Source organism: Bos indicus, chromosome 14 (genome assembly GCF_029378745.1).
Source record: "Bos indicus isolate NIAB-ARS_2022 breed Sahiwal x Tharparkar chromosome 14, NIAB-ARS_B.indTharparkar_mat_pri_1.0, whole genome shotgun sequence".
NCBI classification, from domain to species: Eukaryota; Metazoa; Chordata; class Mammalia; order Artiodactyla; family Bovidae; genus Bos; species Bos indicus.
Genome location: NC_091773.1, coordinates 22293629 through 22311608, shown reverse-complemented (window position 1 = coordinate 22311608; position 17980 = coordinate 22293629). Strand labels below are relative to the sequence as shown.

Genomic DNA, 17980 nt, shown 5'->3' with positions numbered 1-17980 from the left:
GCTTGTTCTTCCGGAACACGTACACGGGTGTATGGTTGCATAAATGTTTATTCTGGAAAAACTACTGTACCTCTTTGAAATCCAGCCCACTGGTTTCAGTGTTTATTCTAGGAAATCCGGATGAGCACTGCCATGATCTGATAGGCTTCTCACGAAGCCTTCTTTTGTGTTGCCTGTGTTCTCCTAAATTAGCCCCACACAGGCAAATAATGTTACATGAATGATTCATTCTTCAGTGATTTCTGTGAGCCACAGAAACATCACACCTAAAACAGAGGTGGGGACACTAGGAGTGTGTGGCTGGGGGCTCCCACAGGAGGAAGGTGGGCTTTGGAGCCAGACATGCTTTGGGCTCCTTTGCCCCTTACTGTTGCTGAACTGTGATATTCTCACAGACAAATATAAATAAGGCCCACAGTACAGGTCATGCTGAGTAGTAGAAATGATAGATTTAAAAGTGCCTGGTCATTGTTGATGCTCCAAAAATGCTTTCTATTTGTGATTAGTTTTGTGTGTGTGTGTGAAAATTCTACAAGCTTCTTTTCAAGTTATTCTTACCTTAGACGTTTCCTTATTTTAAAACAGTCACAGAGGTTAAAGCATTTCCTGAAATCAGAAGTGAACAAAAAAGACAGTGGGAGGAGGGCTCTAGCAGTGTTCCAGGGGTGAGGCCAGCGCCCGTTTCGTTACACACAGCGATTCTGTTCTTGGGCCTGGAGGTTATGGTGCTGACAATGTCTTCATGGCTTGAAGCAGCGTCTCCTGTCTGGAGCTGGCAGTTTCTTTAACTGGTCTACGGGATAGATGTTCATGCTGTTCAATCCTGTTGGGCAAACTTGTTTTTTCCAGTGCTCTCCTGGATTTGTTTAGCATCATGAGGAGGAGGAAGACTGGGCGTATCATAGTTTGTATTGAATACAGGCAGTTTGCTGCAAAGTGCTGACATAGTTCCTGTTGGATTTAAGAAAAGTCAATGTAATGTAGAAAGCTGATGCCTGTGGTGGCTTACTCTGGAAGTTCAAATTTGGAATTAATTTTTTTAACCTAAGAATTAAGGAGAGAAGTGCTTAATAAGAAAATATTTTATATTATTTCTTTATGTATGCTTAGCGGTTCTAAATTGGAGGAGTCAAACACAATATAGGTGACTGTTCACGTCTGGAAAATACAGCATTTTTTAAAAATGCCTCTTTCTTTAGCAGTGTCATGTGTATGCTGTGTTGAACAGGGGAAGGAGGTACACCCCATTGTCTGTATTTAAAGGTCTCACAAAATATTTTTTCTTTTTTGACAGTTCTGTTGAGTTGGAAGCATTGGCAAAACATCTGGACCATTAAGAAGATGGATTTTGTAATTAGCTTTAAGACTAGGTCAACTAGCTAGTTTTCCTGCAAATCAGATTTTTAAAGTAACTTGCCTCCCTTGGGTTAGTCTCTGGTTTTGACATAGTGTCCCTTCCTTAAATGCCTTGTGTAGTTTCAGGTCAGTAGGGAGACCACATAATGGAATCTGTTTCAAAACTTTTTTTTTTTTTTAATAAACTTTTGGCAGTTAATTTTTACCTTTTTTTTTCTTCTTAAAAGAAAATGTAACAACTTTTTTACAATATAAAACATACACAGTAGAATGTTACTCTTCTCAGTTAACACACAAGTGGAAATTACATTTTTTTCCCCTATATTGGCATGTACCTGCAAATATTAAAAAAGGATGAGGCAGTGTAATTATAAGTTTATCAGACATGGTGTGTATTCAAGTAATACTTGACCAGCTTATCTAAATTGTATATAATATTTGAACTAGCATATGAAATTGATTTTAATTATTCTGTTCACAAGTCTGGGATAATTAGATATTATTTTGCATTTGTAACTAACTGTGATCCTCATTTCTTGTAATTTCTTGTACATGTGTATTACTTGTTCTTAATAGATTTGGCTTTTGGAAATATGACTTGACTTTGTTGAAATCAGTTTGGTTTGTTGTTTATTTACCTGTTTGACTTTGTAGTATATTTTAGTTTTGCAGAACACTGTCATAATTTGGTATGCTTTTCATAAATCCCAGACAGGCAAAGAGTGGAAAGTTTGGACCATTTTTTCCTTTTGTAGGAAGACACACTGGGAGGAAGATGTTAGCATTTTAGAATAGTGTGGTTCCTGTGAACAGTTCCTGACTTGATTTTGATTTGGAAATCTGTCCTGACTGAGGACTTTAAGGCTTATATAGATCATTAAGCTGTGGTCTTTCCATATGGAGACTGATGGAGCACATTTCTGTCCTAACTGACTTGCTGCCTCTGTTACACAGGAGGTAAGGCTGAGGGACAGAGGAGTGTGTGGGCTATAACACGGCCCACGTTTATGGGACGGACCTTGCAGTTAAGTGTGTGTCATCTGCTTGGTTGAGAATAAGGAAGAATGATCTCACGCTGGCTGTAGCACATCTTGAATCCCCAGTTACGAGGAACACATCTCATCCTGCTCCATCTCCACTCTCCGACCCCTAAGGAAAGACTTCAGCACCAGCTTATACGCCCCGCGCCCCCCACCCTTCCTCACTGCTCACCGCAGGTCAGTTTGATGCAGTAGAGAAAACATCCAGAAGTCCACAAGAAGACCCCACATGTAAGAATTGGCCACTGGTGCCATCCCACCTCCACTTTGTCAGGTCACAGAGTAACCTTTTATCACTTGGAAAATAACATGAATTTTTGAAAGAATGAGTGTAAGAAGATTAAAATAGTCCCACTTTTAAGTGAGCCATTTTTAAATTTGTAATTCAATAAAGTTTCTTGTTATTAAACATGTATCACATTTTGTCATTTTATTTTGATATCTGTACTTGCTTTATTTTTTATTTAAAAAGTTCTGATTTAAAAAAAAAAGTTCTCCTTTCCCAACTATTAAGGTGTTTTTAAAGTGCAGTTTTAACTAATGGTTGCCTGGTTGTAGGTATGAAGGGACTGGTGCAGAGCACATTTGTTGTCTCCTCCCTGGACCCCGGAGAGGGATGCAGGCTGGTTCAGAGCAGAGTGCATGTGTGCATCCTGTGTGTGCACTCAGTGTGATGTGAAAAGCCAAACAGGGAGTCTTAGACTGGAGAACGCCAGCCAGTTATAAAGTAACCGGAAGTAAACAGTTCTCAAGGGTAATATCTTATAATGTCTATTTCTAGGACAAAGCAACTGTGTTAAATTAACATGGAGATGTTGCTCAGTCGCTAAGTTGTGTCTGACTCTTTGTGACCCCATAGACTGCAGCACACCAGACTTCCCTGTCCTTCACCATCTCCCAGAGTTTGCACAAATTTACGTTCATTGAGTCAGTGATACAATCCAACCATTTCATCCTCTGTCACCGCCTTCTGCCTTCAATCTTTCCCAGCATCAGGGTCTTTTCCAATGAGTTGGCTGTTCGTATCAGGCAGCCAAAGTACTGCCGCTTCAATGTCAGTTCTTCTAATGAATATTCAGGGTTGATTTCCTTTAGATTGACTGGGTTTGATCTCCTTGTTGTTTAAGGGACTCTCAAGAGTCCTCTCCAGCACCACAGTTCGAAAGCATCAGTTCTTTGGAGCTCAGCCTTCTTCATGGTCCAACTCTCACAGGAAAGCTATGACAAACCTAGACAGCATATTATTGAAAGCTGAGATATCACTTTTCTGGCAAAAGTCCCATATAGTCAAAGCTATGTTTTTTCCAGTAGTCATGTACAGATAGGAGAGTTGGATCATAAAGTTAGATGTGACAGTTAATGAAGAACCATCCCCGGAAGGCAGAAAATCACCACCTTGGTTTTCCAGCTCCCCTGAGAATAATGAGTGTTCATGTAAGTGTTGGGAAGCCATGGCAGGAGTTCTGACACACACACAAACACAAACACACGTTCTACATGCCTCACAGATGGAACAAAGTTTGAAGTATTAACACTAGACTTCCACAATGATTGCCTCTAGTTCAAAGTATAATTTGGGGATTTGAGGTATCAAAAATAACAAAGTGGTGAGATTTAAGGAGTTTTAATCAACAGTTACACTTTGCTGCCCACTGCAGCCCTCCACCTCCACCCCATTTAGCTGTATGTAGAAAATTAGCCATTCAAGAAGAATTGAGGGACTTCCCTGGTGGTCCAGTGGTGAAGACTCTTACCTTCCACTGCAGGAGATGCAGGTTTGGTCCCTGGTAAGAAAATTAAGATCTCATATGCTGTAGGATACAGCCAAAAAGTGAAACAAGAATGTCCCGCCAGGAAATGTAAGGTGAATAGTCACTGATGTAAAAATCCACGTGTTTCTCCAAGTTTCAGAAATAAGCAAAGTGCCCACATTGAAGATCCTACTTCATAGTGAGTAGGACAGAGGTACTGCCTGACGAGTTCCTAGGTCAAACTGGTTGTGGGGGCTCCCCTCACCCCCTACGTAGTTCCTAGGATGAATGACAAGTGAAACCAGTCCAGTGCAACAGCTGTGATGAGTAGCTGTAAGTTGGGGAAGGTGGAGCCCATGCGGTTTTATGAGAACAAGTTTTATGAGAAACTTGTTCAGTGCTGTGTTCAACACCTCGGAGAATGGGTGCACCCAGTGGGGGCTCATGGAATAGTTTTCTTGCTTCTGTTTGTGTTCTATCTTGACTGGGGGAGCTGAGCCATGAAGGCTGTCCCACGTCTGTGGACCTGGGGGAGGGCAGGTAGCCAGTGCCGGCAATGTTGTGGACTCAGTTCCAGGAAGATGTAACAAGCTCCAGCCTTGGGAGGTCTCTTCTGGTACTCTGGTTCTGCAAAGTGATGCAACAGGTTTATTATTAATTAAAATTTTTATTCAAATCAACCTGTGTGTTCTGGTGCTTGTTTATCTAAGTGGTGGATGGAAGATGAGAGCACAGATGACTGCCTCCAATGACTTGTTCTGATTTGTCTCCCCAGTGCTATAAAAAGGCAGCTAATTATTTTTTTTTCTTAATGGCCCCAACTGCAGAGAGAAACATTTCATATATGATGTGCCATAGAGTCTGATTAAATTATCCCAGGTGTTTCCATAATTGGAAGACTGAGCTGCTTTGACACGAAAGGGCTTTTCCACTCTTATATGTGGCTGACAGTGTGTATCCAAGTTACCTTTGTAATAATGCTGTTAGAAAGTGTAGCTGGTAAAAAGCAGAATTGTGAGAGCCCTGGGAAGGGAGGGCATTGCTGTGTCTCTTGTCTCTCTGGCGCTAGTTCCCAAACATCTGATTCATTTAAGGGATACCTCATCCCCATGTGACCCTGCTGGGTCTGTCAGTGTTCCGTCCCACCTCACCTGTGCTCCTCCCTGGGGTTACTGTATGAAAGGTGGGATGATAGATAAGTGCTTCCACTGGACAAGCTGAGCCAGGAGGAGCTGTCCCCGGGCTCCCTGTACTTTCTACCCACTGTGTGCAGAGACCCTCTGTGTGTGATGAGCCAAGGGAAGTTGAGATGGGGAAGGGAGATCAGGTAGTTGCAGGCATTGCAACTACCCTGGACTTCTGCTAATGGAAGCTGGTCCATTTACTTTATGCTAGTTTAAGATAGATTTCTATAACAAGCAACTGAAAAAAGATTTTTCATATTAAATGGTTTAGGATGAATACTTGAGTTCAAAGTAAATGCATGATTCTAAGTAAAAGTGAGATAATACAACATCAAAACCTGTGCGAACACTGCTAAGATTTCCAGTTAAACTACAGAAGTGTTTTTGATCCAGAAGAAGCATTGATGTCCCAGGTGAATAGCAGGCTGATTTATCTCAGGATCGTTTCATGTACACAGATGGCCCTACAGATTCATCCACTGGATTTGTTCATGGTGGACTTCCCTGTTGATGCAGACGGTAAAGAATCTGCTTGCAATACAGGAAATGGGCATTCAATCCTTGGGTCTGCAAGATCCCCTGGAGGAGGGCATGGCAACCCACTGCAGTATTCTTGCCTGGAGAACCCCATGGACAGGGGAACCTGGTGGGCTACAGTCCATGGGGTTGCAAAGAGTCAGACACAACTGACACTTCTGGGAGAAATGGAAGGGGCGCTCAAGTGAACCCAGGGAAGAGCTTGGGGGGCGGCACACGGATCGTGAGGGCCAGGTGGGTGGGCTCAGAGCAGGAAGGTAGCACTTGGATGTGAGGCTGCTCCCCTGGGGATTCTTGGGCGCTGTCAGCCAGTACCAGGTTCCCAGGTGAGAAGGGGTGGACCAGAGCCTGGCGGGAGCTCGGGTCATCTTCACAAGCTCCCTATGGCCTAAAAGGCTTCCAAAGCTCAGCTCCTCTCTGGACCAGTACTCATGGCTGCTGTTGTCTCTGCCCCACACATCTGTCGTCCTTACTCGGGTGTAAGCAGCTGCAGGGCAGTGTCGATACCTCAGTCCCTAAGACATCCTCTCTGTCCAAGGAAAAAAATGAGACCCTAGGAGACGGAGTCAGAATCCAGATGCAAACTATCATTATATAGGAAGGATAAGCAACGAGATCCCATTGTAGAGCACAGGGAACTCTATATTCAATACACTGGGATAAACCATTTGTTGTTCAGTTGCTAAGTCCTGTCCAACTGTGACAGTTGTGACCTCGCTTATGCCAGGCTTCCCTGTCCTTCACCATCTCCCAGAGTTGGCTCAAACTCCTGTCCACTGAGTCGGTGATGCCATCCAACCATCTCATCCTCTGCCGCCCCCTTTTGCCCTCAATCCTTCCCAGCATCAGGTCTTTTCCAGTGAGTCAGCTCTTCACATAAGTGGCCAAATACTGAAGCTGAAGCTTCAGCATAGCATCAGTGTTTCCAATGAATATTCAGGGTTGATTTCCTTTATGATTGACTGGTTTGACCTCCTTGCTATCCAAGGGACTCTCAAGAGTCTTCTCCAGCACCAGTTTGAAAGCATCAATTCTTTGGTGCTCAGCCTTCTCTCTGGTCCAACTCTCACATCCAGATAAACCATAGTGAAAAAAAATATACATAGGTACAACTGAATCACTTTGCTGTGCAGCAGAAATCAATTAACACTGTAAATCAACTGTAACAACAACAAAAAAGGACACGAGAGGTTTAACGTCTTGGAAAGGGGGAAAGAGCACCTTCACTGGGGCTGGGCTCAGGAGAGGGCATGGATGCTGGTCCACGTGGATGTATAGGTCGTCAGGACGATGGAGGCTTAGGGGTGCCATGGTCACAGTAAAGGAGGAGGGGAGGTGTTTGCTGAGAATGAGGACCAGGGGCTTGAAAAGAATAATGAAGAAATCTTCAGACTGAAGGGCCAGGGAGGGGGTGACCAAGAGGAAGGCCATCCTGTGAAGGCTGAGGCGCAAGTGTGGTTCAGTCGCTAAGTTGTGTCCGACCCTTTGTGACCTCAGGCTTCTCTGTCCGCCGGATTCTCCAGGCAAGAAGAATACTGGAGGGGGTTGTCATTTCCTTCCCCAGGGAATCCTCCTGACCCAGGGGTTGAACGTGGGTCTCCTGCATTGCATGCGGGTTCTTTACTGACTGAGCTTCATGCAAATTACTTTCTGGATGCATTTCTTCCCCACTCATTATAGTGATGGTTTAGATCTGTAAGGCTGTATATTCACCTTGAGCTATGAATTTATTCTGTTCACCTGTGATTAAAAACAGTGGGCTCTAAAGATGAAATCCTGGTCTGGGAACTAAAAGAGAATCTTGAGTGTGTCTGTACTTACTTAATCTTCAGTTCAGTTCAGCTCAGTTCAGACGCTCAGTCATGTCTGACTCTTTGCGACCCCATGAATTGCAGCACGCCAGGCCTCCCTGTCCATCACCAACTCCCGGAGTTCACTCAGACTCACATCCATTGAGTCGGTGATGCCATCCAGCCATCTCATCCTCTGTCGTCCCCTTCTCCTCCTGCCCCCAATCCCTCCCAGCATCAGGGTCTTTTCCAATGAGTCAACTCTTCGCATGAAGTGGCCAAAGTACTGGAGTTTCAGCTTTAGCATCAGTCCTTCCAAAGAACACCCAGGACTGATCTCCTTTAGAATGGACTGGTTGGATCTCCTTGCAGTCCAAGGACTCTCCCAACACCAGAGTTCAAAAGCATCAATTCTTCGGCACTCAGCTTTCTTCACAGTCCAACTCTCACAACCATACATGACTACTGGAAAAACCATAGCCTTGACTAGTCGGATCTTTGTTGGCAAAGTAATGTCTCTGCTTTTTAATGTGCTATCTAGGTTGGTCATAACCCTCCTTCCAAGGAGTAAGCGTCTTTTATTTTCATGGCTGCAGTCACCATCTGCAGTGATTTTGGAGCCCAAAAAAATAAAGTCTGACACTGTTTCCCCATCTATTTCTCAAATAGTTACATGTACAAAAAAAGGCTGAGATAAAACTCTTGTGCTTTATTTTTTTAGAGTGAAAATGCCCATGTTTCTTTCAGTACTAAAAAAGGAAATATGCTTATTTGAATGTTTGTGATGAATGCCACTAAGTTGAAAATTCATTCTTTAGGTTGGCAGGCTCTGGTAATAAAAAATAAAGGTAACTTGTCAACAAAAGGATTTTCTAAACACTGCTCCTCTTACCAGACTTTTGAGGCTGATCCAGTTAAGAGCACAGCGCTTTACATCAATCATGTAAGTTACACATTAACATATATGCATTTAGCAATACATACATGTATCCTAAGATACAGCAGGGTACCAGTTTTACAGGTAGCGATCACATTTTTATAAAATGGGAATCTGGGTCCTGTCTGTTCCCATGATGTACCCTTTGAAGGCAACGTGGTGTCTTCTTGTGTATCCTTTGTCCCTTGAGAACACACTACTGCCACCATAAATGTAACTACACAACCTTTCTACACAGCCATGCCCCAGTCTTTCCAAAAGGATTAGAAAAGGTGGCTGCAGTTTTCTTGGTGAATGTATCAGTTTTCTGTAGAAGAAAGCGTCTGTTATTCAAACAGCCCAAGCACGACCAGCAGAAGACACTACCGCCTCTAAAGTCCCTGTCCTAGACGGAGCCCACGAGTTCTTGGATTATTTTATTAATAATAAATATCTTTGATATCCTAGGCTTCCACTGCTTTCTCAGATAAGGAGCGGAGCAGGTCTTTGTAGAGAGCGGAGTTCAAGAAGCGGGGGTATGAGTCCCTGTGCATCAGCGTGTAGATCTGCAGCTGGGCATCGTCGAAGATGTTCCGGGAGGGCTCAGCCATGCTCCTGTTGATGGTCTCCCGCACGCGTGAGTCCAGGCTGACCTGGCAGACGTGGGGGAAACACCAGGCTCATCAGACATGGTCGTCTCTGGACATCCACCCCCGACTCCCACAGCTTGTTTGGCTTTTTAAAAATCCCAACCAAGCAAGGTCGTCCCCAGTGCTAAGCTGCCAAAGGAGGAACTGAACCTATAGAACAGGGGTCCCAAACTTCAGAGGCGTTGGAAGCCCCTGGTGGGTTGGTTAAACTGGGTGGGGCCTCTGCAGAGCTTCTGGCTCAGTGGGTCTGGGTGCGGGTGAGAATCTGCATCTCCCATGAGTTTTCGGCGATGCTGGAAAAGTGATGCTTATGGAGGTTGTATTTCTTTTTTTAAAAAATTTATTTATTTTTAATTGAAGGATAATTGCTTTGTGGTATTGTGTTGGTTTCTGCCAAACATCAACATGAATCAGCCACAGGTATACCTATGTCGCCTTCCTCTTGAACCTCCTCCCCATCTCCCTCCCCATCCCACCCCTCTAGGTGGTCACAGAGCACTGGGTTGAGCTCCCTGTGTCACACAGCAAATTCCCACTGGCTATCTATTACATATGGTAATATATATATGTTTCCATGCTACTCTCTCGATTTGTCCCACCCTCTCCTTCCCCCTATAGCAGTGTTTACAGCCAGACACGAAAAGACACCTCCTTCTGGAGAATCTGATGAAAGTTACGCACACTTTCCCCAGGAAAATGCTCATGATCTTTCACAGATTTTCAAGAGCACTTGGCACCCATTGGTTGGGACCACTGCCCAAGTCTATGATGAGTGGGAGGCAGGGGGGTTCCATATTTTGGAGCAGCGGTAACCGGGCCGGGTGACCAGACACTGAAGGGGTCCTTTGTGCCCATGGCCTCGACCTCTGGCAGGCACCTACCTCCTTAGGAGAGAGAATAGAAATGTAGTCTTCGTATATGATCCTCGCTTTCTCTTCAATCGTGGCTTTATTCGCTTCTTTCTTCAGTTCCTCGCACGCCATCCAGAAGAGCATGTTCTCCTCGCTGAACTCGGTCCGCAGAAACTCCCGGAAGGCGTTCCTGCCCGCGGGCGTGAGCATGAGCTTGTCAAAGGACTGAGCCCAGGCGCTGGCCTCCTCCAGGGTGGGACCCGGGCTGCAGGTGGGAGAAATGGGTGTGGGGAGTTGAGGGATCAAGAGCTGATGGGAATTCAGCCCTGGACAGATGTCTTTTTCCCTCTGAGAATGAAAATGTGCACGCAGGCCCTTTCAGGCTGAGAAAGACTTGTCCTCATTCCTAAAGCCTTCAGCAAAAATACGAGCATGGATTGAATTCTGTTTCCTAAAAAAGAGATGCATGGATTGAATTGTGTCTCCTAAAAAAGAGATGCTGAAGTCCTGACCCTGGACCTTGTGTTAGAAGTAGGATCTCTGCAGATTTAACCAAGTTAAGATGCGGTCATTAGGGAGGGTCCTCATTCAGTATAACTGGTATTCTTATGAAAAGGGGGATTTGGATACATATAAACACATGCAGAAAAGGTATGAGTCGATAAGTGAAAATAAATCCATTGATAATACAGGAAGAAAAAAGACACTTTTAAATTCGGCATTATGAAAAGTAATTTATATGTTTTTTCCAACTTTTTTTTAAAAAAACACTTCAAAAAATAATATATTAGCTAAAGTATAAAAGAAGAGTTAAGAAAAAATAGACCTTTAAAATTTTCCTGAACCTCAACATAATGTGTATTTCATTATGTTCTTTTATTTAAAAAGGTGAATCACACAAAAATAAAATATATCACATGTTTTGCCAAGAAGCATCAATTTATATTTGTGATTAACAGGCATTAGATTAATAATGGAACTGACTTTTCTCCCTGTCACACAATAAATTGAAAGGAATCTGCTGGGATTTCCCTGGTGGTCCAGTGGTTAAGACTCCAAACTCCCAATGCAGGGAGCACAGGTACGGGTTCAATCCCTGGTCAGGGGACTAAGATCCCACATGCAATGTGGTCAAAACATTTTTTTTAATTAAAAAAAATAATTAAAAGGAATTGTGCCGAGTGGAAATGTGACACAACATTATGATTTGATACTAAACTGCAGTTAGAGAAACTATTCTAGTGACACATATAAGGCAAAACATCAAAAAATTCCAGCTGGGAGTCCATGGGATGATGGATGTTCACTAAACTTACTGTGATCATCATTTCACGACGTATGCAAGTTAAACATTTACGTTGTATACCATAGGATTATACAGTCCTGGATGTCAACTGTATCTCAAGAAAAAATTGGAAGAAAAGAAAAAATAATAAGGAATTAAAAATAGTAAGGCTGGCATTTCTGTCAATTCAGCGAGCTAAACGCTGACGTTTTACCTTTCTTCACAGGTGGGAAGGTCTTCTGTTCTGGCTTCATAGGAAGTCCTTCTAAGTCTTTGTTCCTCCTGGTTTCTCACAGTGAGACTGCACGAAAGGAGACGCACACATGAGGGCTGAGCTCATTCTGTATCAAGTAACAAGTGACACAAATGACTCTGCTTTGTTTTCTTAAGAAAACCAAAAGTACGACAGGCAAGTATTAGCAAAATAAATTCTCTATATAATACTCTGGTCTACACGAATGAGGGACAGTTTACATTTAGAATAATAATGCTTTTAGTAAAACAAATGAACAGTTAGGTTGTATGCACTTTGGGGCTATTTGTAGTCATTGTGTGTGGATGTCTGTTTTTATTTCTCTTGAGCAGACACTCAGGAGTGGAAATACTGTCACATGATGACTCTATTTTTAACATTTTGAGGAAGTCCCACACTGTTCTCCTCCAAAGCAGCTGCACCATGTCACGTTCCCTCCAGCGATGCTGGCGGGCTCCAGTTCCTCCACACCCAGACCAGCCCTTACCGTTGTCTGTCTTTCTAATTCTAGCCATGTAGGTGGGTACGAAGGGTATCATGCTCTGTGTCTGATTTGCATTTTGCTAATGACCCATGACATTGAGCATCTTTTCAAGTATTTACCAGCTCTTTGTCCATCTTCTTTGGAGACATCTTCCTGAGTTATAGTTTGACTAAATTTTCTGTTACTTTGCTCCCATACTTTGAAGACATTGCTCTCATCTTTCACAGACACACATACCACATGATACTTGGTTTCTGGCTGTCATGATGATGTCCAGGCATAGATTTATATTTTATTCACCATAGTTGTTACTAGTAGGAGGAGCCTGCTTTGGGGCCCTCCACCACCTGCCCCCCCCCGCCACACCATCAGTCCCAGACTTTATTCAGGCCACGATCCTGCCTCCTATGCCTCCCAAGGCAGCAGATGGGGGACTGGGTAGATAGGATAAATGCCAGCATCACTCCATATTCATGGGGACATCTCTGAGCATCTTTTAGGTACCATCTCACTGAGCCTGATGAGCAGAGTGAAAAGTGCAGAAAAAGGGGCTTAAACGTGGTCTCTTCTCCATTGGGGGATCTCCTTCCCACTACGGGGTCCTAGACACGCGCGGTGTAGGGGCTGCTAACACATCCTTTCCTCTGGTCCCCTGCTGGGTCCTCGAGACTCCTACTCAGGGCTGAAGGCTTGCTTTGAATGCCAGGCCGCTCAGCCCTGTATTCCCCCCAGAGTCTGGGGTTCTGTCCCGAATGGACAGACCTCCCAGCATTGGGTCCCATCTATCCTTGGAGGCTCGCACTTCTAGGCTCACCCACCGGAGTGGAGCTTCTTGGAAATTAATGCCAGCCCGAGGCAAGCAGGAACAAATCAAACAAACTGTCCTGGACTTTTCATTTTCAACCTTCAGCTCCCCTCATCACCTTGTGTGATTCTGTCACTGATCGATCTCAGGGTTTCTTCTTCTGCACAGTGTGGGTCGAACTTGCAGTCAAGCCCAAGTACATTACAATGGTTTCATTGACTAAAGCTACACGCACATTTGGTTGGCATGAGGTATGTTTCATATACAAGATTTCAGAGATGCAATCTAATGCCCATGTGATTTCTGAGTGTAAATCATACCCCTTTCTCCAGATCTTCAGCAGTGACTCAAACAGTCAAGTTGTATCTCTTTTTTAAGCAATGACAGTGTATCTTCCTCTCCCAGTAAGTTAGCCTATATTTTTAGCTTTTCCTCTCTCTGTCCAGCATAAATTTTAATAATTTTCTTTATTGAAAACAATATTAATAGAACAGAAGCAGCAGAATATAAAATACAGGCTCATGCTCTTTCATAACCCTAATCTTTAAGACCCAGATTAAATTGTAACTCCTCCAAAAACTCTTTATCTCCAAGTAGAGGGCCTTGAGTTCACTCCTTTTTGACAATCTAGGCACCATTTTTGCCCAGATATTAATATTCAACCATCAGCTAGCTTAGATTGTTCTTCAGACATTTGATATACATTAGTTAGCCTGATTTCAGGGACTTGACTATGTTCCTTCAGAGCTAGGATGCAGCCTTGTCTTTTTTTTTTTTTTTTTTTAATATTTATTTATTTTAAAAAATTTAGCAGTGCTGAGTCTTCGTTGCTTTGCTGGCTTTTTCTCAAGTTGCAGTGGGTGTGGGCTTCTCACTGTGGTGGCTTCTCTCGCTGTGGAGCACGGACTCTGGGTGCACGGGCTTCAGTAGTTGAGGCACACAGGCTCAGCAGTTACCTTATTGGGGACCCTAGAGTCCATGGGCCTCAGTAATTGTGGGCTCAGCTGCCCCATGGTGTGTGGGATCTTCCCGGACCAGGAAACAAACCCGTGTCCCCAGCACTGGCAGGCAGATTCATAACCACTGGACCACCAGGGAAGACCTTGTGTTTTTATTCACTTGGCTGACCCCAGTCTTAGCTGTAGGAAGCGGGATCTTTCAGCTGAGACATATGGGATCTAGTTCCCAGACCAGGGATCGAACCCTGGCCCTCAGGGAAGCCCTCATCTTGGTTTTTTGTTTGTTTTGTTGTTTTTGTGGTCCTTTACAAAACCCACATCAGTGTCAGCCATACAGCAGTTGCTTACAAAGCACTTACTGAATCATCATAAGCTGGCACTGTTCAAGGTACCGTTTTCTTATCAGAAGCATGGTCATAACAAAGCCACCAGCTTACCAGGAACAGCTGCAGCAGCAGCACCAGCAGAAGCAGCAAGCGTTGGATCCCTGGTTCTCTACTCCGGGCTGGCCGGGGGCGCAGGCTGTGGGCTCCTGGGCTGCACACACAGGCCGCTTCCGCATCTCCATCCATTCTGACCCCATTGGCTGCAACAGGAGAAGTGGGGTAGGGGGCGCAGAGTTAGTATCAGGTAAGCTGGAGATTCCACTGTTTGCGTCATTGTGAAGATGCAGTGTGACTCTATCCTGTCATCTCTGCTAATTCTGGTAAAAGTTGGTCCTTTGAACCTATTCATGCATGTGTGCTAAGTCACTCAGTCATGTCCAACTCTTTGTGACCCCATGGACTTAGCCCGCCAGACTCCTCTGTCCATGGGATTCTCCAGGCAAGAGTACTGGAGTGGGTTTCGATGCCCTCCTCCAGGGGAACTTCCCAACCCAGGGATCGAATCGTGCCTCCTATGTCTCCTGCATTGGCAGGTGGGTTCTTTACCACTAGCGCCACCTGGGAAACCCCTAGAATCCATTCATTTACCATTTATTCACTGTCTAGAATCTGCCATTTGCTGTGATAAATTCTAGTAGCGAAACAACGAATGGAGGTCCCTGCACTAAGTTGCTCACAGTTTGGTCAAGGAGGTGGATGCTGACAGGACATCCCTTGACATCACCGTGAGGACCTCCCACAGGTGCGCTTCCCAGTTTGAGTCCCTCCAACCCCACCCCTGCTAGACCAACATCGTGGGGCATGTGGGGGCAACTGCACTGACGATCACAGTGGCAAAGCTTTTGGAGCCACGCCTGTGTCCTGCTCAGTGATGCCCTGGGTGACCCAGGAGACAGTGACGCCCCCTCCACAAACGTGCTGCCACCTATAGAAACGATGCCCTGGCCTTCCCCCCAGACATGGTGCCACCGGAAACCCCTTCAACCCTCCCCTTTCCTGAGAACTACAGGAATAGCTAGAGGAGAGAACTATAAAAGCAGCATAAGAAAGAGAAATGTCTGAATCCATTTTTAACTTTTGATACAGTGGTTAAAAAAGTGTTGGCAGAGTAAAAGGAAAAAAAATGTTAAGTCCCGTTAAAGAACCTTAAATAGGTCTTTGGAATTAAATTCTGTATTTGTTATTCCATTCCATCTATTCTTACTATTACTTATCTTTTTATGTTATTGGACTTTGCTTTAATTATCATAGTTTCATTATGTGTTTTCATATTGAGTAGGCTAAATTCTCTTTATGAATTAAAACTCATTAACAACAGCTTTGGATTAGCCCTCTTCTTTTGATTACACGGGGATGTAAGTTCCAGGACCGAACGAGAGACCCATCAGAGGGTTGTACTGCCCCTCATCCACAGGCGCAACGCTCACAACACCTGTCCAGAGCACCAGCCTGGGCAGTCCATCCTTCCAGGTGGACCCAGTTCTCACCGCATCAGTGGCATTTCAGTGGAGCCAGAGACAGACAACGCTTTCACTTTATTTAGGACGTGGAGGGGCAAGGACAAGCCAGCACAATCTGCAGACTAATCAGCTTTGAACCACGGATGCTCTAGGTAACTGTTATTTTCTCAAAGGTACTGATGCAACTTGCCTCATTAAAAACAAAATCCCAGGGCTTCCCTGGTGGCTCACTGGTCAAGAATCCACCTGCCAATGCAGGAGACACAGGTTCAGTCCCTGGTCTGGGAAGATCCCACAGGCCACGGAGCAACTAAGCCAGTGCGCCACAACTACTGAGCCTGTCTGTGCTCCAGAGCCCAGGACCTGCCATTCTGAGCCCATGCGTTCTACAGCCCATGCTATGCAACAAGAGAAGCCACCAAAAGGAGAAACCTGAGCACTGCAACTAGGAAAAACCCTGAACAGCAACAAAGACCCTGCACCGCCAAAAATAAATAAATAATAATATTTTTTTTAAATCCCAGTTGTTTCTCAAAAAAAAAAAAAAAAAAAAAAGGACTGTGATGTAGTCATGTCAGCAGGCTTTAAGAGACTCCTGTTTCAATATCTTTGCAAGACTGGGTCTTAAAGTTTGATTTCTGTTCTCTTCATACTTTCTTCCTCTCTTTTGAGTCAGTATGGGTATTTTTCATTTCCTGAAAAATAAGCCATCCCTTTCATTCCATTTTCAAATTTACTGGAACTTATCATTATAGGTTATCTTAATTGTTTGATTGAGATGCTTTCAATTACTGCAGGCCTATTCAAAAGGCAAACATGTAGTAACTTATGGGAGAGTTGTGTGTCACTAAATATTTGTAGAGAATTAATTTTTCAAGTGTCATAGTTAATTAATATGAAAACTAATAACATATTAAATACCTACCTATATACAAGATTTTTAAAATATGCCATTGTCATATGTGTTAGTTCAGCTCATCCTTTCAGACACTGATATGTGGTCTGATTTGCCAGACGAGCTTTGTGCGTCTTTTTTTGGGCCTCCATCATATGTGTGGGAGAACTCTGAATACATTTCATTTCCATCTGCTCTAAGCAACACAGAATCAGTACTCCTTTGACACTGCCATTCTATTCCTCTTGTGGGCTATGTGTGGCGCAGACTACTGGCCATAATTTCAGTGTCTGTCGGCATGATCCAAGCATGAGGCCCCAGCAACTAGCCTTTGTTTGAGGGTCCAGAGGCTTAGAAGTTAGATGAATGTAAAACCAATGTCAGTGACCTCAGAAACTGTTTCTATAATTAATGGCAGCCTGAGAAAATGGTAAAAAACAGGTTGGCAGTTTATTAAATGTTCTGTAGTCCACTGGGCTCCTCTGTCCATGGGATTTTCCAGGCAAGAATACTGGAGTGGGTTGCCATTTCCTTCTCCAGGGGATCTTCCCAACCTAGTGATCGAGCCCACATCTCCTGCTTGGCAGGGAGATTCTTTACCACTGAGCCACCTGGGAAGCCCTATTAAATATTTAGATCTTAACTAAGAGATCATCCTACTCAAACATGGCTTTTCCATTCCCAGGAACCCATTTACGAGAACTCTTTTCAAGATCAAGTGTAAAAAAAAAAAGCAAATTCTTAATCTTGATCAAAATCTTTGGTAATTTGGAATTGAAAGGAGTAACTAGTTATAAAAAATTTAGCCTAACAGTGACTCTCTCAGAAAAGTTATTTTCTTATAAACTTAAACTTGGCAGTTGGATTCCATGAATAGCTATTTATTTTCATTATGGTTTCCAAATTCTGAAAATAGCCATTTTTCAATTACACATAGGGAATATGATGAAAGAACAAGCATTGCACGGGAAAAAAAAAATCTGTCTTAAAAGGGCCTGATTCTAAGCTGTAGAATCATAGACAAGGGCCTGATAAAGGAGAACCAAGAACCTTCAAGGACATAACATTAAAACCATCCCCAGCGATCTTTAGAAGGATGATCTTACCATCAGTAAGAAGTGATGGGCCCTGAAAGAGTCAAGCCAGAACATAAGGAAACTTGAGAGACAAACTCCCCCTCAAGTCGGGAGTGCTCTCTCTTTATAAGGACACCCTTTACAAGGACACCCTGGTCTTTATAAGGAGACTCTGGTCCAGTGTGGCCTCATCTGCACTTGATTACATCTGCAAAGGCCCTTTTCCCAAATAAGGCCACATTTACGAGTGTGAACAACATTCAAGGCTAATTAAGAGAACAATGCTTCATATTTTTATGGGG

At 43.8% G+C, this 17980-nt stretch overlaps 2 protein-coding genes across 7 annotated transcripts in view; one reads left to right on the top strand and one right to left on the bottom strand.

Moving 5' to 3' along the window:
* The window catches only part of TCEA1 (transcription elongation factor A1), a 28957-nt gene extending 26146 nt beyond the window's left edge, over positions 1 to 2811 (top strand). For all 4 annotated transcript variants that reach the window (XM_070802539.1, XM_070802541.1, XM_070802538.1 and 1 more), the window contains exon 10: positions 1295 to 2811. In XM_070802539.1, coding sequence (XP_070658640.1) covers positions 1295 to 1303 — 9 coding nt within the window. In that variant the 3' untranslated portion in view covers positions 1304 to 2811. The remainder of the gene's footprint in view (positions 1 to 1294) is intronic.
* A 5536-nt stretch (positions 2812 to 8347) lies between these two features.
* RGS20 (regulator of G protein signaling 20) overlaps positions 8348 to 17980 on the bottom strand; it is a 30392-nt gene continuing 20759 nt past the window's right edge. For all 3 annotated transcript variants that reach the window (XM_070802542.1, XM_019974133.2, XM_070802543.1), the window contains exons 2-5: positions 14299 to 14447; positions 11575 to 11661; positions 10106 to 10340; positions 8348 to 9227 (exon numbers count right to left, since the gene is read on the bottom strand). In XM_070802542.1, coding sequence (XP_070658643.1) covers positions 9039 to 9227; positions 10106 to 10340; positions 11575 to 11661; positions 14299 to 14444 — 657 coding nt within the window. In that variant the 5' untranslated portion in view covers positions 14445 to 14447 and the 3' untranslated portion in view covers positions 8348 to 9038. The remainder of the gene's footprint in view (positions 9228 to 10105; positions 10341 to 11574; positions 11662 to 14298; positions 14448 to 17980) is intronic.